We start from the raw sequence: 21,443 nt of genomic DNA on the forward strand, positions 1-21,443 counted from the left end.
TGAAAAATCAGCCAAACAGTTTCTCATTAAAACGGGCGGCAAACCCCTTGCCTCCTTGCACCCACCAATCCAGAGCCATATCAGAAGGGACCCAATTCCAAAGTGCTCCACCCTGCCAGGCCTGCCTCAAAATTGAGAGGCTTAGTAGCTCAGTGTGACTCTCTGAGACCCCATGGACTGTAGCCCACCAGGCTCCTCTGTCCATGAGATTCTCCAGGCAAGAGTACTGGAGTAGACTGTCATGTCCCCCTCCAGGGGATATTCTAGACCCAGGGATCGGACCTGCATCTCTTATGTCTCCTGCATTGACAGGCAGGTTCTTTACCACTAGAGCCACCTCAAAATTACCATAAGATAAAACTAAGACTTGGTCAAAGGGATGTTTTCGCCTTTTGTGCATTAGGCTTAATTAACATATCTAAAAGCCCTCAACCAACGTCAAGTAACAGTTCAAATGCAACAAACCTCCTTGCCTTCCAGAGATTTTGTCTGACTCGTCATAATAAAGTATGGAAGAGTATATTAATCAACCTCATGCTACAGGGAACTCTCTTAATCCTGAGTAGTGCAGATATCAAATGTGTAAAAATGTACAAATGGTTTAAAAAGGCTGAGGCTTGGATATTTCAATATGCAGAACATTTTCATGAAATGAGGACTTTTCTGTGTTCATTTTGAACAGATTATATTTCAGGAAGAAAAAAGAGGCAATTTAAGTGTTTCATGTGAAGAGCCTAGAGATATGACTATAACCAAACATTTGTAGTGTTCAGCTGCTGCCACAAGGTATCAGAAAGAGGTCTGCTTTTCCTCTGTCCACCCTTGATTTTAGACAACCCTCAAGCATGTTTACCATCAGGCTAAAGTGTACATGTGAGAAAAGGTATTCTGTAGAAGACTGGTTTGCAAACTGGAGTATATGTAATTCCAACTTTCTATAGCATATATCTATGTAATAACGGGAGTATAAGGAATTCCCGAACTTTCTAAAACAAAGAGTTTTTATAAAGAAAATCAATTTCCAGACCTTCATCTTCTACAAGAAACCTACTGTCAATTAGCCCACCTGAGCCCTATCCCAGCCCCTCCTCTTGTGCAATCACCATTTCTCCATTTATAAAAGAACACTCCTCAGCCATTCGAGGTCCTGCTATGGGTATGGTTTTGGGGGGTCAGCTACCAAAGGAGAAAATCAACACCAGAAACCCTTAGAAGAGTTTGTCTTTGTTCTCTACTTTATGAATTTGTTAGGTGTGAAGTCTGGAGTTAGAAACTGGGTATTCTGCAGCAGATGCAGGTTTGATCCCTAGGTTGGGAAGATCCCCTGGAGTAAGAAATGGCAACTATTCCAGTACTCTTGCCTAGAAAATCCCATGGACAGAGGAGCCCGGCGGGCTATAGTCCATGGGGTTCAGAGAGCCAGCCACAACTGTGCACAAATGACACAGGGGTGAAATCTGGGTTAGAGACTGGGCATTTCGGTCCATGTTGTAATACTCTGTTTGAGATGTATGGCTTTTGGTATATTTAAACACAAGCATTATTTATAGCTATTATTAATTCTCATCTCTAAAACAATTAGCTGGAAAGAAAAACTCCCTAGAACAGCCAACACACACACACACACCAGACAGACTATGGAGTATCTGATCATACACACACACACAATCACTGATCTCTCACACACACACACAGTCAGCCTACGGAGTTTCTTTAACTAGACGTGTGATCCTGATCACACACAGATCACATACACTGATATCACACACACACACACACACACACACACACACACAGCGCCTATGGAGTATCTTTAACTAGATGTGTGATCCTGATCCCAGGTAAGCAACTGAACCTTTTGTGCCTCAAGTTTTATCATCTGTGGAAATGAGGACGATAGTAACAGCAGCTTACCAAGATGTTAAGAGAATTAAATAACTTAATATTCGTAAATGCTTAGAAGAACACCTGGGACATAATAAGTATTGTAAGTGTGTGGCTTTTTTTTTTTTTAAGGTAAGCATACCTTTAAAGGCACAACTGAGCTCATATAATCAAGAAAATACTCAAGGGCCTCAAGTAAAGAAAAAATTAAAAACAAAAATAAGATTTGAAAATAGGGATACCCTAGGGACTAGAGTTGGAGAAGGAAATGACAACCCACTCCAGTACTCTTGCCTGGAAAATCCCATGGATGAAGGAGCCTGGTAGGCTGCAGTCCATGGGGTCGCTAAGAGTCAGACACGACTGAGTGACTTCACTTTCACGCGTTAGAGAAGGAAATGGCAACCCACTCCAGTGGTCTTGCCTGGAGAATCTCAGGGACAGGGGAGCCTGGTGGGCTGCCGTCTATGGGGTCGCACAGAGTCGAAACGACTGAAGTGACTTAGCAGCAGCAGGGACTAGAGTGGGGTGCGTAACTGGAATGTGAAGGTTTTCATTTTAACAGTGACTGTGGATTGGAAACATGGCAGAGAAGCATGCACTTGGAGGTGACTGCCCCTCCTACCTCAAGAAAAAGGGGGCAGGGGAAATATGCCCAATGAGAAGCTTATCTGTTTCAGTCTGCAGTCAAGGTTAAAAAAAAAAAAAAAGTCTACCATGAAGTTCTGTAAAGAGGCACATCTTCACTTGGGTTAAGTGTTTCAATTTAACCTGCAGAACCACTGTGGAGACACAGTCTCAACCCGACTGCACAAGATTCTCTGGGGTCATTACTCGGGGAATATTTGAGTACACAATCTAAAATAACATTTAAGGAAACAATCCACCAAGAGAAAATATTTGCAGACAAGACACAGTAGTCTTAGTGTGCACCCAACCTCACTGAAGTAAAGTGAAGTCGCTCAGTCATGTCCAACTCTTTGCAACCCCATGGACTGCAGCCTACAAGGCTCCTCTGTCCATGGACTTTTCCAGGCAAGAGTACTGGAATGGGTTGCCATTTCCTTCTCCAGGGGATCTTCCCGACCCAGGGATCAAACCCGGGTCTCCCGCACTGCAGGCAGACACTTTACAATTTCATTGGGTAAAAGAAGTATCAGCCTACAAAATAGCTGCTGCTGCTGCTGATCACTTCAGTTGTGTCCAACTCTGTGAGACCCTATGGACTGCAGTCTGCCAGGCTCCTCTGTCCATGGGATTTTCTAGGCAGGAGTACTGGAGTGGGTTGCCATGCCCTCCTCCAGGTGATCTTCCCAACCCAGAGATCAAACCTGGGTCTCCTGCACTGCAGGCAGATTTTTTACCACTGAGCCACCAGGGAAGCCCTATAAAATAAGAATCCCTTGACATAGCTAGACCTTTAAAAAGTAAGACTCCCCTCCAAAAAAAAAAAAAGGAGATGCAATAAAGACCATTTAAATATTTTAAAGAATCAACAGAATTTTTAGAATCAACAAATGGTCCCAAATTTTAAAAATGCTTTAAATGTAAGACTTTAAATGTGGAAGCCTGAATACATGGACAATGTTTACTTCGGCTCCCTCTTGGAGCTGCTATCTAATGAAGGAAAGGGGGTGGGGGACATAAACCCAGGAGAACAAAAAGAATCAAAGAAGTGATTAATAATAGCAGACAAAATAGTTGCTTGGAAACTGTAAAGTACAGAGTAGTGATAACTGCTTTAATATCCTGGAAAGAGCTAAACCCAAAGCCTGCAGGAGATGGGAAAACCAACAAGAAGGTCAGGAACTTTGGCAACCCCAGGAAGGCTTAGGAAGTAAGACTTTTGCTCCTTTGAAGTCGTATGAAAAATGCGATAGGCCGAAAGTATTTAAAAGAAGAAAGATTCCCCAGATCCTTTTACCCTGAGCAAGTCCTTCAACTACACTCAGCAAACCATGAAAAGACAAGAGGTCTGTTCTCTGGAGAAACTGATGGCCATGGACTCAGAGACAAATGAAAACACGTGGGTTAAAAGCAAGCCAGTAAAGAGTCCAGAAATAAATGGTTAAACGATTTTCCAGAAGGCTGTAAAGGCCATTTAATGAGGAAAAGACAGCTTTTCAACAAATAGTGCTGGGAAAACTAGGTATCCATAAAAAGAATCATGTTGCACCCTTGTTGTTGTTCAGACACCAAGCTGTCTCTGACTCTTTGCGACCCCATAGACTGACTGTAGCACGCCAGGATTCCCTATCCTCCACTATTTCCCAGAGTTTGCTCAAGTTCATGTCCATTGTGCCGATGATGCCATCCAACTATCTCATCCTTTGCCACCCTCTTCTCCTTTTGCCTTCAACCCCCTTCATGGATCATACCCCTGTCGTGGTGAAGGGGCTTACATAACTCAATGAAGCTACGAGCCATGCTATGGAGGGCCACCAGAGACAGGTCACAGAGGAGAGTTCTGACAAAACACAGTCCTTGAGGGAGGGAATGGCAAGCCACTCCAGTATTCTTGCCACAAGAATCCCCTGAACAGTACAAAAAGTCGTACCCTTCCCCTACACCATAAACAAAAATTAACTCAAAATGAATCAAAGACCTGACTTTCAGAGCTGAAACTCTAGACTCTTTAGAGGAAAACATAGAGGAAACATTTTATGACATTGGGCTTGGCAATGATTTTGACATGACACCAAAAGCACAAGAAACAAAAGAAAAAATAAACTGAATTGTACTAAAATTTAAAACTTCTGTACATCAAGTGACATGTTCTACAGAGTGAAAAGGCAACCTACAGAACAGGGGAAAAAAGCCTGCAAATCAAGTAATATGCAAAAATATATAAAGAATTCTCACAACTCAATAACAAGATGATAAACAGATTTAAAAACGGGCAAAGGACTCAAGATATTTCTCCAAAGATGCTCAACATCTCTAATCATTAAGGAAATGAAAATCACAACTACAATGAGATACTACCTCACACTCAAAGGCATGCCCATTATTAAAAACAAAAACAAAAAAACACAACAACAAAAACAGAAAATAACAAGCATTGGAGAGGCTGGGAAGCAACTGGAACTCCTGTGCACCTGACCACAGGGCTGGAAAAGGTTCGTTTTCAATCCAATCCCAAAGAAAGGCAATGCCAAAGAATGTCCAAACTACCGCACATCTGCACTCATCTCACTTGCTAGCAAAGTAATGCTCGAAATTCTCCAAGCCAGGCAGGTTTCAATAGTACATGAACCGTGAACTGCCAGATGCTCAAGCTGGATTTAGAAAAGGCAGAAGAACCAGAGATAAAATTGCCAACATCCACTGGATCATAGAAAAACAAAGGTATTCCAGAAAAACATCTGCTTCATTGACCATGTGAAAGCCTTTGTGTGGATCACAACAAACTGTGGGAAATTCTTAAAGAGATGGGAATCTCAGACAGACCACCTTATCTGCCTCCTGAGAAATCTGTATGCAGGTCAAGAAGCAACAGTTAGAACCAGACATAGAACAACAGACTGGTTATTGGGAAAAGAGTATGTCAAGACTGAAAATTGTCACCTTGCTTATTTAACTTATATGTAGAGTACATCATGTGAAATAGCAGGCTGGATAACTCACAAGCTGGAATCACGATTGCCAGGAGATATATCAACAACCTCAAACATGCAGATGATACTATTCTAACACAGAAAGTGAGGAGAACTAAAGAGCCTCTTGCTGAGGGTGAAAGAGGAGAGCAAAAAAGTTGGCTTAAAACTCAACATTCGAAAAACTAAAATCATGGCATGTAGAACATCACTTCATGGTAGATAGGGAAACAATGGAAACAGAGACAGACTTTATCTTCTTGGGCTTCAAAATCACTGCAGGCAGTGACTGCAGCCATGAAATTAAAAGACACTTGCTCCTTGGAAGAAAAGTTATGACAAACCTAGGTAGCATATTAAAAAGCAGAGACATCACTCTGCTGACAAAGTCCGTATAGTCAAAGCTATGGTTTTTCTAGTAGTCATATACAGATGTGAGAACTAGACCAAAAAAAAAGCTGAGTGCCAAAGAATTCATGCTTTTCAAGTGTGGTGTTGGAGAAGACTCTTAAGAGTCCCTTGGAGAGCAAGGAGATCCAACCAGTCAATCCTAAAGAAAATCAACCCTGAATATTCATTGGAAGGACTGATGCTGAAACTCCAATACTCTGGCCACCTGATGCACAGAGGTGACTCATTGGCAAAGACCCTAATGCCAAGAAAGACTGAGGGCAGGAGAAGGGGATGACAGAGGGTTTAGATGGTTGGATGGCATTACCAACTCAGTGGACATGAGTGTGAACAAACTCCGGGAGATAGTGAAGGACAGGGAAGCCTGGTATGCTTCAGTCTATGGAGTCAGAAAGAGTTGGACATGACTTAGCGACTGAACAACAAAAATGGTGCAGCCACTGTGGAAAACAATATGGAGGGTCCTCAAAAAGTTAAATATAGATCTACCATATGATCTAGGAATTCTACTTTTAGGGAAACTGAAAAGAACTGAAAGCAGGGTCTTCTTCCCCTTAATTGAAACATAGCTGATTTACAATGCTGTGATAGCCTCAGGTATACAGCAAGGTGATTTCGTCATATGTGTATCTTAAAGTGATTCTACGTATATACATCCATACTTACACACACACAGATACTTTTTCAGATTCTTCTCTAGTACAGGTTATTATAAGATAGATATAATATAGCTCCCTGTGCTGCTATACAGTAGGTAGGTCCTTACTGTTTATTTTGTATACAGCAGTGAGAAGAGGGTCCTGAAGAGATACTTGCACACCTGTGAATAGAGCAGCATTATCCTAACAGCCAAAGTGAAAGCAACACAAATACCAATTGATGAACAAAATGTGGCACATTTGAATATACAGCGGAATGTTATTCAGCCTTAAAAGGGAAGGAAAATTTAGCACATGCTACAACATGCATGAACCTCGAGGATGTTATGCTGAGCGGAATAAGTTAACCACAAAGAGACAAATGATGTATGATTCCACTTATATGATATACCCACAGATGTCAAATTCACAGAGGTTAAAATGGTGGCTGCCAGGAGCTGGTGGAAAGTGGAACGAAGAGTTATTTTTTCATGGGCTCAGAGTTTTAGCGTTGCAAGATGAAGGGTTCTGAGATTCGCTGTACAACTTGAATGTACATAACACTATTGAACGGCACACTTAAAATGGTTAGGACGGTAAATTTTATGTCATGTGTATTTTACCACAATAATAAACAAATAAAAACCAAGTGAGCAAACTGATCAATGTGACACTCCTATCTCCTGTCCCCTGCTGAGCTACCAGAAGAGGTAGCAGCTAGGATTATCTATGCCATGACCAGATGTAGAACTCCCCTCTGGATAAAAGGAATGATTTCTAAAATTTTTATTTGGTTCTTTTACAATTGTACCATGCCACTCTGGACAGCATTTTCCCCCTCACTTAAAAAAAAAATTTATTTTAAAAGTCATTTTATTGTTGTTTAGTCGCTAAGTCGTGTCCGACTTTTTTGCAACCCTGTAGACTGTAGCCTGCCAGGGTCCTGGGTCCATGGAACTTTCCAGGCAAGAGTACTGGAGTGGGTTGCCATTTCCTTCTCCATGGGATCTTCCTGACCCAGGGATAGAACCTGAATCTCCTAAGCCACAAGGGAAGACAGATTTGGGGAATGATAATTCTTGCTTTTGGATTGCTTTCCCCCCCGGCCCCGTTGTCCTATTGAACTCCTATTGGTAGGTGGATTCATTATCCCCGAGCCACCAGGGAAGCCCCAAAGTTATTCTAAACATCCTTATTTTCTGGTCTAACATTTTTATTCTCTAGAATCAACAGATTCTGACACAGCGTACTCCAATGACAAGCTGGCTCTTCCTACCTGATCAGCCAATGCTGAAACCCACCGAATGACAAGCTCTACTCAGGTATGAATATCCAGCTGTTAGTGTTTCATCTGGAAACATAAGCACACTTGAGAATGTGTAAAATTAGAATAAAAAACACACAGTAAAAAGAACATGAAGAAGACAGAGGAAATGAACAAAAGAAAACTTCAAAAATACTATGAATAATACAGCCAGTGACAAGAACAAATATTTTGTTGAGATTTTCTAAAGACAATGTTTCTAGAGAACAAGACAATGTTTCTAATAATTAAATACATGGTAAAAGGTAGGCGATCAAATAGAGAAAATCTCTCAAAAAGAAAAGAAAAAGCAATGAGAAGGAAAACAGAAGATGAACAAAAGCAGAAAAACAGACGGGAAATTGCTGTCAAAAATCTGAGAAAATTTCCCTGATATTATTACAGGTTTCTAGCCTAAGTACCAGAACAGTGTATTGCATGTGTGCTTAGTCACGCAGTTGTGTCCAACTCCTTGAGACCCCATGGACTGTAGCCCAGCCAGCTGCTCTGTCCATGGGGATTCTCCAGGCAAGAATACTGGAGTGGGTAGCCATTCCCTTCTCCCCACCCAGGGATCAAACCCAGGTCTCCCGCATTGCAGGTGGATTCTTTACCGACTCAGTCACCAGGGGAACCCCAATATAATGCATAGGACTCTACTAAACAATAAAGCATGCCTTGAAAATTCTGACAAGAAATCACTTCTAATCTAGAATTGCAAGCCCAGCCAAATTATATGTAAAGAAAGAGCAAGGGTAGCATAAATATATTTCCAAGAAAAGACACATAAATGTTCTTCCCATGTACTCTGTTCTCAAGAAGCTACACCAGTTTTTGGAAAAATGGACAGGTTTCACTGTTAACAGTAACAAAGACAGCAAATATTTGCTGAGTATTTATAGCACGCACAGGACCGTTATAAAAGACTTTTATGTGTATTGGCTCAGTTAATTTTTAAAGCAGCCCTTTTAGGTGGTAAGATGATTATTCTCTCTTCAGGTCACACATCCAGTTATCTGTCAGACTTTGAACCCAGGCAAATGGGCTCCAGAACCCATGCTCTCAGTCACTAAGCTACTGCTGGCGGCCAAAAGTAAACCCCAGAAGAGGAATATGTGATGGGAAGGAGAAACAAAGGAAAGGGGAAGGAAATGTCCATAAAAATGATAAAGGGAAGTCGCCAACTCACAACTGAGCCAGCAAAAATGACAAAATTTGGGTGTGCTTGAACACATCTGGCAAAGATTTTCCAGTTCTCTGAAAGTGTGGATGAAAGAGTAATCAGTACAGAGAAAAACTAAGCAAACAAACACAAATCAATTACTAACTTCAAGGAAAACACAGAAGCTCCACAGCAAAGAAAAAGCAATCATAGTTTTGGCTGGCTCATGTCTGAATAATGCTAAGAGTGATAATAAATCATATGGTAATTCAACCAAAAGAAAAAGTGAACTGAAGAGTGTGCATATGTGTCACTTAAATCTATAGCAGGATTTCTGGAAAACAAAATGGTATCAGCATTTACTTAGAATCATGGAGGCAAAAAGCAAAAACTTAAGTTTTTGTTACTCTACATTCCATTTCAGAATTTACAGACCTAGTGATTTTTTAAATTTGTACACATTATGGGTCACTTTATATTCTATGATTTTTGACAAACCCATAAATTCAGTAATTCCTAGCTCCACTCCTAATGCAAACATCTGACAGCGATACCAAAGGGATGAGCAAACCTTCAAAAATGAAACTACTTATGGGAACTGAAATATCTATTTCACATAATTTTCATGTTACGAAACATTATTCTTTGATCTTTTTTTTCCCCAACCATTTAAGGATCTCGTGCCATAAAAAAACAGGTGGCAGGCTGGATTTGGCCCATAAACCGCAGTTTGCCAACTCCTGTCCTAAAGCAACAGACCACTTGGAATACAGTCCAGAAGCTGCAGATAGGAGATTTCCATCAGTGAGCTTCAAAACAGTCTGTATTACCCACAAAACAAAGATGTAGCACACGGACAGCTGCTACACCTCGAGAACCAGCTAACCACAGTGCCAGTCTCTCAAGATTGTACTGACCCTTATCTTTGCTCCCTTTGTCTTCTCAATCCTGAAGAGACAGAGACAGCAACTTGGGAGGGGCTGGGGAGTGGGGAAGAGAATCAAAGTGCAGAAATAGCAAGGGAAAGGGAAAAAAAACCAAAAACAACCCAGTTCCTCACCACAATTTTCCAGACCAGAATTAGGCCCAATCTGAGGGGAAGGAGAGGGCTTTAAACTGAAGAGCTTCTCAAGTAGATTTAACAGTGCTAAAGTGCTTAGTCGCTCAGTCATGTCAGGCTCTTTGCGACCCCATGGACCACAGCCCCCAGGTTATCTTGTCCATGGGGATTCTCCAGGCAAGGATAACCCGAGTGGGTTGCCAAGCCCTCCTCCAGGGGCTCTTCCCAACCCGGGGACCAAACCCAGGTCCCCAGCATTGCTGGTGGATTCGTTACCATCTGAGCCACCGGGGAAGCCCGGTGATTAAACAGTGAAAGTGAAACTGAAGTCTCTCAGTCGTGTCTCTTTGTCACACCATGGACTGCAGCCTGCCAGGCTCCTCCGTCCATGACATTTTCCAGGGAAGAAACTGGAGTGAGTTGCCATTTCCTTCTCCAGAGGATCTTCCCCACCCAGGGATCAAACCCGGGTCTCCAGCACTGCAGGCAGACTCTTTACTGTCTGAGCCACCAGGAAAGCCGAGATTAAACAGTGAAAGTGAAGTGAAGTGGCTCAGTCCTGTAGGACTCTTTGCAACCCTGTGGACTGTAGCCTACCAAGCTCCTCCGCCCATGGGATTCTCCAGGCAAGAATACTGGAGTGGGTTGTCATTTCCTCCTCCAAGATTAAACAGTGCCTGAGGCTAACTGGAAAGCATTAGGATGTGCCCAGATTCACTGAGGTGAATTAGCAACAACGTCTAAGGCCAGTGGTAAGAAAGAATAAAGTTGCCCTCTGTATTCCATCTACTAAATACAAGCTCATTCAATAAACCACTTAGGAACCAAGGAGCCTTTATTTAAGATATGTAAAGAACGCTAATAAACCAATTAAAAGTTCCCCTCAAAAGAAACAAAATAGAAAACCGGGCAAGGAATGTGAAGGGTTTTTTTTTTTTAGGAAGGTTTCTTTTAACCCAAAATCAAAAGGGTGAATGAAGTGTGATAAACTTTCAGCTTCTCAGTCAAATGTAAAGTAAAATTTCACACTCATCAGGAAAAAACGTTAAAAGTCTGATGATAGCAGGGGGTCGGTTAGGAATCTCGCCAAATTAAAGTCAAAAGGCAAAAATACCATTTTAAAGCAATGGTATTACCATTCGACTTCCCTGGTGGCTCAGACGGTAAGGCGTCTACTACAATGCGGGAGACCTGTGTTCAATCCCTGGATCGAGAAGATCTCCTGGATTAAGAAATGGCAATCCACTCCAGTATTCCTGCCTGGAAAATCCCTTGGACGAAGGAGCCTGGTAGGCTACAGTCCACGGGGTCGCAGAGAGTCGGACAAGACTGAGCGACTTCACTCACTCATTACCATTCGAATAATGAGACTGGCAGAACCATTCTCTGGCCGGAGGAAACACCCTGATGAGGAGAGGTATATTTTTGCATAACAAGGCCAACTTTTTCAGGAGAATCGGGCTGGGAGGGCATGCCCACACTCTTGAGGCAGCGAAATTTTCACTTATTGTGTGACTGCTCCCCCCCCCCCCCCAAAAAAAGAAGACGCACTAGTACAAAACACACTCAAGGATTTCCAAGAGGCCGAGACGCTCCGGGAACGAGACACCGCCAGGAGACGAGACGGGGCAAACCGGGAGAGCTCGGTGACCACCTAGGAGCGATCTGGGCTCCCGAAGGATGCAGTGGAGGAAAAAGTGAAGTCGCTCAGTCGTGTCCCACTCTTGGCAACCCCGTGGGGCTGTACAGCCTACGAGGCTCCTCCGTCCATGGGATTTTCCAGGCAAGAGTACTGGACTGGGTTGCCATTCCCTCTCTCCAGGGAAATCTTCCCCACCCAGGGATCGAAGCCGGGCCTCCTGCATTGCGAGCGGACGCTCTGACCGTCTGAGCCACCCAGAGAAGCTAGAGGGAAGGCGGCAGGAATTGAAATGAATGAGGAAGACAAGTCCCAGCTCGCAGCACCCCGGGGCCCGCCGCCAGGAGGTCAAGGCCGCGGGGCATTTCTGGCCGCCGACGGCCACTCCCCCCGCACTCCGGGACGCCCCGAGGGTCCGCAGAGGCCGGGAAGGGGCCAGGGGCCCCCGCGGGCCGAGGGGCCGGCTGGCCGCCGAGGCCTCGCCCTCGGACGACAGCTGCAGGGCAAACCGGGGGAGGGAGCCAAGGAGGAGGGGCCGCGGCCGCGGCCCCGGCCCGCCCCGCCCCGAAGCCGCGGAGGCAAAACAGAAACCCAACGCCGAGGAAACGAAACTAGACGCGGCCCGGCCCGGCCCTGCCAGCCGCCGTCGCCACCGAGCGTCTCAGCCGTCGGGAGCGATATGGCCGCCGCCGCCTGCCCCGGCCCCGCCGCGGCCCCAAGCCGCCGTGCCGGGCCGACGAGCCGCCCCCGCCCACCGCCGGCCTTCCCCCCCCCCCTCCCCCGCACCCCGCCTCGCTTGCCCGCCTGCCCGCCCTCCTGGGACACGGCCCGCTCCACCCCTCGCGGCTGCTCACCGCGCTGAGGCGGATCCCGCTGGGTGGCTGCGTCGCCATCTTGAGCGAGTTACAAAGCCAGGACCGGCCTCAGCCGCAATCAGACTGGGAGGCGGCTGCGGAGCGCCGAGGAGCCCGCGAGGCCCCGCCTACTTCCGGGGCGGGCCGCGCGGGCTGACCCCGCCCCCCCGACTTCCGCCTCCCGGCGCCTTGGAGTTGGGAGTGTAGGGCAGGTAAATTCCCCCGGGGGTTAAGGAAGCAGGGACCGCTGGAGTGGTGGGTGGGCTTCAGAATCCGGGCGGGGGCCCTGCAGAGTAGGCGTGAGGCTCAACCGGGTAACTGCAGTAACTGAACCTACAGACTTTGCCAAACAGTAATCGGTATTTTGTTGTTCACTCGCTCAGTCGTCTCCGACTGTTTGCGACCCCATGGACTGCAGCACACCAGGCCTCCGTGTTCATCACCATCTCCCCGAGCTTGCTCAAACTCATGTCCATTGAGTCAGTGATGCTGCCATCACTGACCATCCAACCATCTTATCTTCTGTCGTCCCCTTCTCCTCCCGCCTTCAATCTTTCCCAACATCAGGGTCTCTTCCAATGAGTCGGCTCTTTGCATCAGGTGGCCAAAGGATTGGAGCTTCAACTTCAGCATCAGTCCTTCCGATGAATAGTCAGGGTTGATTTTCTTGGGGATTGACTGGTTTGATTTCCTTGCAGTCCAGGGGACTCTCAAGCATCTTCTCCAGCAGCACAGTTCGAAAGCCTCAGTTCTTTGGTGCTCAGCCTCCTTTATGGTCCAAATCTCACATCCGTACCTGACGACTGGAAAAATCATAGCTTTGACTAAACGAACCTTTGTAGGCGTAGTAATGTCTCTGTTTTTTAATATGTTTTCTAGGTTTGTCATTGCTTTTCTTCCAAGGAGCAAGCATCTTTTAATTTCTTGGCTGCATTCACTGTCCACAGTGATTTTGAAGCCCAAGAAAATAAAGTCTGTCAGTTTCCCCATCTATTTGCCATGAAGTGATGGGACTGGATGACTGACATGATCTTAGTTTTCTGAATGTTGAGTTTTAAGCCAGCTTTCTCACTCTCTTCTTTCACCTTCATCAAGAGTCTCTTTAATTCCTCTTTGCTTCTGCCATAGTGTGGTGTCTTCTGCATATCTGAGGTTATTGATATTTCTCCTGATTAATTGATATTAATCAGTATGGAGGCTGCAAATAATAAAGAGCCCTGTCTGGGGTCTTGGGAATTACAACTGGGGATACACAGGTTCTAGGAAAATAGAAAGTTTGGGGAAGAGAAAGAGTCGGGGGGGGGGGTTATAAAGGCAAAATCCACAAGTTTTGTTAAAGTTGTATTGCAGGAATTATGATTGACTTTGGCAGTAAAAGGAAATATTCGTCTTTAAGGGATGGATTTGTCACCAGTTATTTAGGGTATGGGCCGGATAAGTATCTTGAATTTCTGCAACCCTGTGCAAATGTTCTGAATATCTTTGTTAAACGATAAGTGGTCAAAAGGTCAGATTCAATCTGGGCAGAGACATAAGTCACTTCTCAGTGGCCTCTGGCTCCACTCTGGAGAGTTCTTTTAGCAGTACAAAACTGATTCTTTTTTGATTTTCCTTTTGCAACCTGAGGTCCCCAAGTTTGAAGACAGGTGCCATGGGTGTTGGTGACCCAAAAAGGTGCACTTCAAGTGCTTGACTGGACTGGACATGAATTACACTGAAGAAAGCCATCACATGCCTGCCAGTGTCATCATGTTGTGAAACCTTAATGAAATGAGGTGACTCAGATGGTAAAGAATCTGCCTGCAAGACAGGAGACCTGGGTTCAATCCTTGGGTCGGGAAGATCCCCTGGAGAAGGGAATGGCTACCCACTCCAGTATTCTCACCTGGAGAATCCCATGGACGGAGAAGCCTGGTGGGCTACAGTCTATGGGGTCGCAAAGAGTTGGATATGACTGAGTGACTAACACTTAATGAGATGAAGATTTGTACTTTGGGGATTTACCCTGAAAATTATCACCCTTCATTCTGATAAAAAAGAGTCCTTTCTCATACGCAGTTTAGTACTTTTGCTCCTGTATCTATATCAACCTTGAGCTGGGCCTTGGGCTAATTAGCAGGATATAGAAATGAGTAAGTTGGGACTTCCCTGGTGGTCCAGGGGTTAAGCCTCCGAGATTCCTCTGTAGGGGGCAGGAATTCCATCCTGGGTGGGAAACTAAGATCCTGCTTGCAGAGCAGCCAAAGAAAAATGAAAGAAATGGATAAGTCAAGAGCTGTCAGATACCGCAGTTAAAGAAAGAGTTAAAAGGTTTTTCTTAAAATATTCACTGCGGTTTTTAAAAAATACTTATTTGGCTGTGCCAGGTCTTACTTGTGGCATGCGGGATCTTTAGTTGCAGCATGTGAACTGTTGGTGCAGCATGTGGGATCTAGATCCCTGACAGGGATGAAACCCAGGCCCCTGCATTGGGATCGTGGAGTCCTAGCCCCAGGACCATCAGGGAAATCCTCATTGCATCTTTATAATTGTAAAAGAAATACATTTGCTTTGTAAAATTCAAATAACGTGGAAATATAAAACATAACATTTACCCCAATCCGTTTACTGGAACATGTGAATTTGGTATACATTACTCCATATTTACTATATGCTACATATATATGCTAAATACTGTTTACAGTGTGGAACTAGACATTACATACTCCTCTGCAACTTGTGTTTTTGTTTTATTTAATTATTTCAGTTTGAGATTTGTAAGTGCCCAAATAGTTTTGAATAAATGAACAAAGGAGGAAATGTTAAAAACAAACAGGACTTTCCTGGTGGTCCAGTGGTTAAGAATCTGCCTGCCGATGCAGGGGACTATCCCTGGTCCTGGAAGATCCCAAATGCCACGAGATAGCTAGCCCATGTGGTGTCCTAACGCCCATGCTCTGAAATAAGCCACTGCCATGAGAAGCCCAACTATTGCAATTAGAGAGTAGCCCCTGCTCACCACAATGAGAGAAAGCCTGCACACAGCAACCAAGATCCAACACAGCCAAAAATAAGTAAATAAAATTAACAACAACAACACAGAACACCCTGTGCTCTGTTGTTACCCTTGCTATTGACCACTGGGTTCTCGACTGGAAAAAAGAAATGCACAATCTAAAAGTTAAGAATTATGTTTTATTCAATGGACATACTGAGGACCGAGGCCAAGAAGACAGCCTCTGAGACTCTGAGGGACTGTTCGGAAGATATAACGGTGGAGCTAGGATAGAGAGGGGTTTTTGCAAAACACCTAGGAAGTCAGAGTGTCAAAAGATTACAGTTAATCGACAGAAGATGAGATGGCATCACTGACTCGATGGATATGAGTTTGAGCAAACTCTGGGAGTTTGAGTTTCAGCAAGCCCTGGGAATTGGTGATGGACATGGAAGCCTGGCATGCTGCAGTCCATAGGGTCGTAAAGAGTCAGACATGACTGAGCGACTGAACTGAAAGAAAACCAATCATCTCAAGTTAGTGAAAGTGCTTTTCTAGATATGGGAAGAGGCAAGAATCTGGGCTTATTGAAATCAACCCTTTGATGTGTACATTAACTATGTAGGGCCAGTATCCTATTTTCCCCCATCCTGGGTGTGCAGTGGCTGATGACTTGATGGCCACAACATCCTTTCTTTACTGATACAGCAGGTAACATTCTGTGTCCACAGGATAAATGGCATGTGAAACACCTAAGTGAGAATGCTAGTTAATATCATTTGCAGTGCTCTGGACTGGATAATTTCTCGGTTCCTTCAGGTTTAAGATCATATTATTACAATAGAGGCACTTTTATCAGCTGTTTATTGAGAACTTACTTTGTGTCTATCAAAGTGAGAGGTCCTAGAACGCAGTGATGAGTGAAACAGAGGTTTCCATTCCTGTGGAATCTACAGTCTCTTGGCTGTTTATTCAATAAGTTGCAGCCCATTTGTTGTGAGATCAATTTGGTGTCAACTAGCACTTTGTTTAAAAAAAAAAAAAAAAAAGACTAGAATAGCATACTGCAGTGTCTGCCTGGGCCCAAATCCAAGTTATTCATTTATTAACCATGTGATGTTTGGCAATGTGAATTTTGAAATGAGATTAGCCTGGATTATCCGGATGTGCCCTAGATGCGATCACAAGTGTCTTTATAAGACAGAGGCAGAGGGAGACTTGGTCACAGAAGGCCACTTGAGCACTGAAGCATCTCTCTAGAGACTTGAAGATGCTATGTGGCTGGATCGGAAAGTGGAGAAGGGCCATGAACCAAAGAATGCAGGTACTGTAGCTTCAGAAGCTAGAAAGGCAAGGAAACCCCATTCTAGAGTCCCTAGAGTTTACAGAGAGAACGAGTCTCTGCAGACACCTTGGTTTCAGCTCGTTTTGGACCTCTGGCTTCCAGAACTCTAGGAGAATACATTCCTGCAGTTTGAAGACACTAAATTACAGTCATTTGTTAGAACAGCAACAGGAATAGACAGTAGTCCATTCATGTAGAAGCTAATACTTAACTGTACATACAAATTGTTGCCTCCCCACCCCAAAAGTTTTTTAACCCAGTTGTGCATACTGCGGAGTTCTGCATTCTCAAGGCTTACTCATATGAAAGAAATGTGAGGTAGACATGTACGGGCTAAACTTAAACCATGTTGGTGTAAAAGGGGCTTTTTCAGGAAAGTAAATGCTTTTGCTTATGTCAGATGAACTCAAGCTGGCTTGGAAATCTGTTTTTTTTTTTTAAAATGTCAAAGCTGAGGTTGATATGATTTTAATGGTAAAAACTACCTTCTTTGGGGAGTGCTGAATGTTTGTATCCCCCATCCCCCGCCAAAAATCCTTGTTACCTAGCCCGCCCCATGTGATTGCATTTGGAGGTGGGGCCTTTGGGAGGGTAATTAGGTCAAGAGGGTGGATCCCTCATTAATGGGATTGAAAGTGTGAAAGTGTTAGTCACTCAGTCCAACTGAGTCCAACTGTTTGCAACCCCATAGACTGTAGCCCGCCAGGCTCCTCTGCCCATGGAATTCTCCAGGTGAGAATACTGGAATGGATTGCCATTCCCTTCTCCAGGGGATCTTCCCGACCTAGGGATTGAACCTAGGTCTCCTGCATTGCAGGTAGATTCTTTACCATCTGAGCTGCCAGAGAAGCCCATGAATGGGATTAGAGTCTTTGTAAAAGAGACACTATAGAGATGCCTCAACCAACCCTCTGTTATGTGAGGACACAGCAGGTAGAACCAAGAAAGTGCTGGGGTTTTTTGGCCGCACACACAGCTTGTGGGATCTTAGTTCTGTGACCAGGGATTGAACCCAGACCCTGGGCAGATGAGAGTGCCAAGTCCTAACCACTGGACCACTGGGAAATTTCCAAGGTGCTTTGAGGTGCTTTGACCTTGGACTTCCCAATTACAGAGTTGTGAGAAATGAGTTTATTGTTTAAGCCACCCAATCTGTGGTGTCAGCAGCCCAAACTAAGAAAAGAGAAATTTTAAAATTGCATACAAGAGTAAGAATATCGGAATAGAGTAAAATTTCCCACTGACCTAAATCAAACACAATATGAAAACTGGTTGTTTTCATAAACTTACACAGCTATGCATCTTGACTTCCATGGACTATATCTCAGAGATCCTTCCGTCGCTGTACATGAAAAACTTAATCACATTATTTTACAGTTTCCTAACATTTTATTATATTGTGTGGTCATTCATTTAGCTACTCTCCTACTGGTGGACACACTGAGGTTGTTGCCAAACTTCTTGCTATTATCAATATTTACGTGAATAACTTGTACATAAGTCGTTTTGCACATATGCATTTATGTCAGATAAATTCCTGGCAGTAGAATTGTGGAATCAAAAATATACACATGGTTTGCTGGATCATAGTCCCCCCAACCAGGGATTGAACCCGCCCCCTACAGTGGAAGCACAGAGTCTTAACTGCTGGACTGCCAGGGAAGTCTCCATCTGTTTTTACTTTTGGTAAAAATTGCCCGCACTTTCTCCACAGAACTTGTACCAATCTATATTCTATAGCAATGGAGGGGAGATGATGTTCACCTATAATTGATGTTGGCTGCAATGGTCACTAATACCTCAGAGCAATGTTTTTCTCATATTGTAAGTATGGGTATCTTTATACATTTGTAAAAGCCAGTTGTGTGTGGGTCCATGTACTCCCTATTTATATCTGTTGCCCATATTTCTATTTCTTTTGATCATTCTTTCAGTACTGAAGAAATTAGCCCTTTGTAATATTTCTGAAATATTTTTCTGTCTGCCGTCTTTTACTTTGCTTCTGATGATTTTTGTTGTGCAGAGTTTTAAAAAATGTTTTTATATAGCCAAAACTTATAGAACTTTCTCTTAGGCACCTAGACTTTATGTTCATTTAAGAAAGATCATCCAAAAAAAAAAAGAAAAATCATCTATCTTCATTGTTGTCTTGTTTTTATAAATATCTTTTCTTCATTCCTTCTAGCATTTTCATGTTTTCTTCATGGTTTCCAATCTTTGATCTGTTTGGGATTTATTTTGGTGAAAGATGTGAGAGATGAATACAACTTATTTTCCTCCTATTGGGTACCCAGTTCTCCCAACACTGTTTGTTGAATAAGACACCTTTCTTTCCTGCTACAGTTTGAAGTACCACCTTTATTACATGTTAAACTTTTCTGTGTGTTTTGGTCCATTGATAGACTTGCTAGTTTAGTCCTATTGATCTCTCATCCATTTCTGCACTGGTACCAATTATTTTAGCTTTATAATATAAAGATCTGAGGTTAGTTCTTTCAACTCTTCAATAAGTTAAAATTTATAACTTGATGATGTTGAATTTCCTCTCCAAGATCTAGTAAATCTTCCCTTTAGCTCCAAGTCTTCTTGTCTGCTTTGGTAGTGTTGTCTTCAAGGAGCTCTTATAAAGTTTTTTTTCCCCCTATTTTATTATTGTTGTTATTAGAAGAGAGATTTCATCTATCTCATAACAGGTCACATATATATATTACATTGATATCAAAAAACTATATTGATGTGTACATATTAACTTTTTTTTTCTGGCTGTGCCACAGAGCATGTGAGATCTTCATTCTCTGACCAAGGATCAAACCCAGGCCCCCTGTAGTCCAAGTGTGGATTCTTAACTACTGGACCACCAGGGAAGTCCCCATGTTAACTTTCTATTGAATTTATTGCCTTTAGGCCATTCATACCATTCATCTGGCCACAAGCTCCACCGCCCCCACCCCCGCCCCCAACAGTATTAAACAACTTGTCTTTTTCCTGATGGGATGTATATTGATAGCCTGGCTTAGCTTCAGAAACAAACAGAAAATAATTGGAAGGAAAATATGGGACAATATACAATCAAGGGCTGTCAGTCACGGTAGTGCCTTTACTACAACACAAACCTCCCTGAGCAGCGCGGTTACTGCACGGTCAAGTGCCCCCTCTCCATTCGGTATGGAAGTGTTTGGTTGTCCACGTCCATGGGTCCAGGAAGAATTAAGCATGAGCCTGGTGAAGTCAGAGTGGGCGGTCCTCACAGCTGGGTTGGGCTGACTGTGTCATCGGGCAGTGCTGGGACCAGCAGGATACGGTGGGGAAAACCTGCCAAGCATAGGACCCTCCTGTGTCCACACAGGGAGGTCATGGGAATCTCAGCAAGGGGATTCTTAAGCGTGATGGAGAGGCCAAGATCGGGGCAGAAAACCCACTGTTCCCTGAGCGCACACTCTCTATAGTCCTACAGACTGATTCATTCAAACTTAGTTTCACTTCCTGTTTTTCTTCCTCCTAGCAGCATCTTGGGCAGATAAGTCAACCTTTCTGTTCTCCATTTAGCTCTCTGCCGTCTGCCCGTAGATGCCAGACACTGAAGATGCCAGGAACCGAAGATATAGGCTCTGTCTTTTCCACAAAATGGCACTTGCCTTGGACCACTTATGGGCACTACGTTATTGGGTGTTTTCATAGGGTCCCTCTGGGAAGGTGCCTTGCTGAGCCTGAGGAGATGTAGAAAGAAGCAGGACTGGGAAGCTTGGATCTCAAAGACGGGCGCCTGTATATCTGTTGAATAAAACCAACAAATGACTTGAGTTGGTCTTTGCCAGGTGAAAAGAGGAAGAGAAAACAGTACCAAGTGGATGAAACAACATATGTAAGAAATGCAGCAAATGAGAAATCCTGAGTGGTTGGAGGAGACAGGAGAGAGAGCTAAGGCCTTCAGGAGGCTAGAAACCCCATCAGGCATCAAGAGTTTAAACCTTAAAACAAAAATTTTTTTTTAATGTGGGCCATTTTTCAACTCTTTATTGAATTTGTTACAATATTGCTTCTGTTTTACTGTTTTATGTTATTTGGTTTCTTGGCCACAAGTCAGGTGGGATATCAGCTTCCCAACAACGATTGAACCTCCACACCCTGCATTAGAAGGCAAAGTCTTAACTACTGGACTACCAGAGAAGTCCCAACAATCATTATTACAATTTCAATTTAGGGTAAAATGTGAAGCAACTTCTTTTTCTAAAGCTGAAACATTGAATGGCAAGTTTGTCCTTATTATTCCACCTCCCACCTGCTTCTGGTTGACTTTGGGTCAGGGGAAACTTGGGCTGGTACAAATGCTTGTTCACCAGATAAGGTGGGGCCCGGGCTGTCTCCCCTCCCCTCACTTTAAATTCACAGTATTTTTGTTTAAAATTATTATTGTGGTATTATGTACAAAGCATAAAATTTATCATTTTACCCTTGGGTGGACGATTCAGCAACATTAATTACATTTACATGTTGTGCAACTGTCAGTAGCATCCATCTCCAGAACTTTCTCAATCCTAACTGCAATTTTGTACCCACTGAACACTAATTCCTCAGTT

At 43.7% G+C, this 21,443-nt stretch overlaps 1 protein-coding gene across 1 annotated transcript in view; it reads right to left on the minus strand.

The window, feature by feature from the left end:
- Positions 1-12,665, minus strand: part of MORC3 (MORC family CW-type zinc finger 3) — a 40,443-nt gene extending 27,778 nt beyond the window's left edge. The window contains exon 1 of the mRNA XM_061167347.1: positions 12,548-12,665. Coding sequence (XP_061023330.1) covers positions 12,548-12,586 — 39 coding nt within the window. The 5' untranslated portion in view covers positions 12,587-12,665. The remainder of the gene's footprint in view (positions 1-12,547) is intronic.
- Between the last annotated feature and the right edge of the window lie 8,778 nt (positions 12,666-21,443).

This window comes from Dama dama, chromosome 19 (genome assembly GCF_033118175.1).
Source record: "Dama dama isolate Ldn47 chromosome 19, ASM3311817v1, whole genome shotgun sequence".
NCBI classification, from domain to species: Eukaryota; Metazoa; Chordata; class Mammalia; order Artiodactyla; family Cervidae; genus Dama; species Dama dama.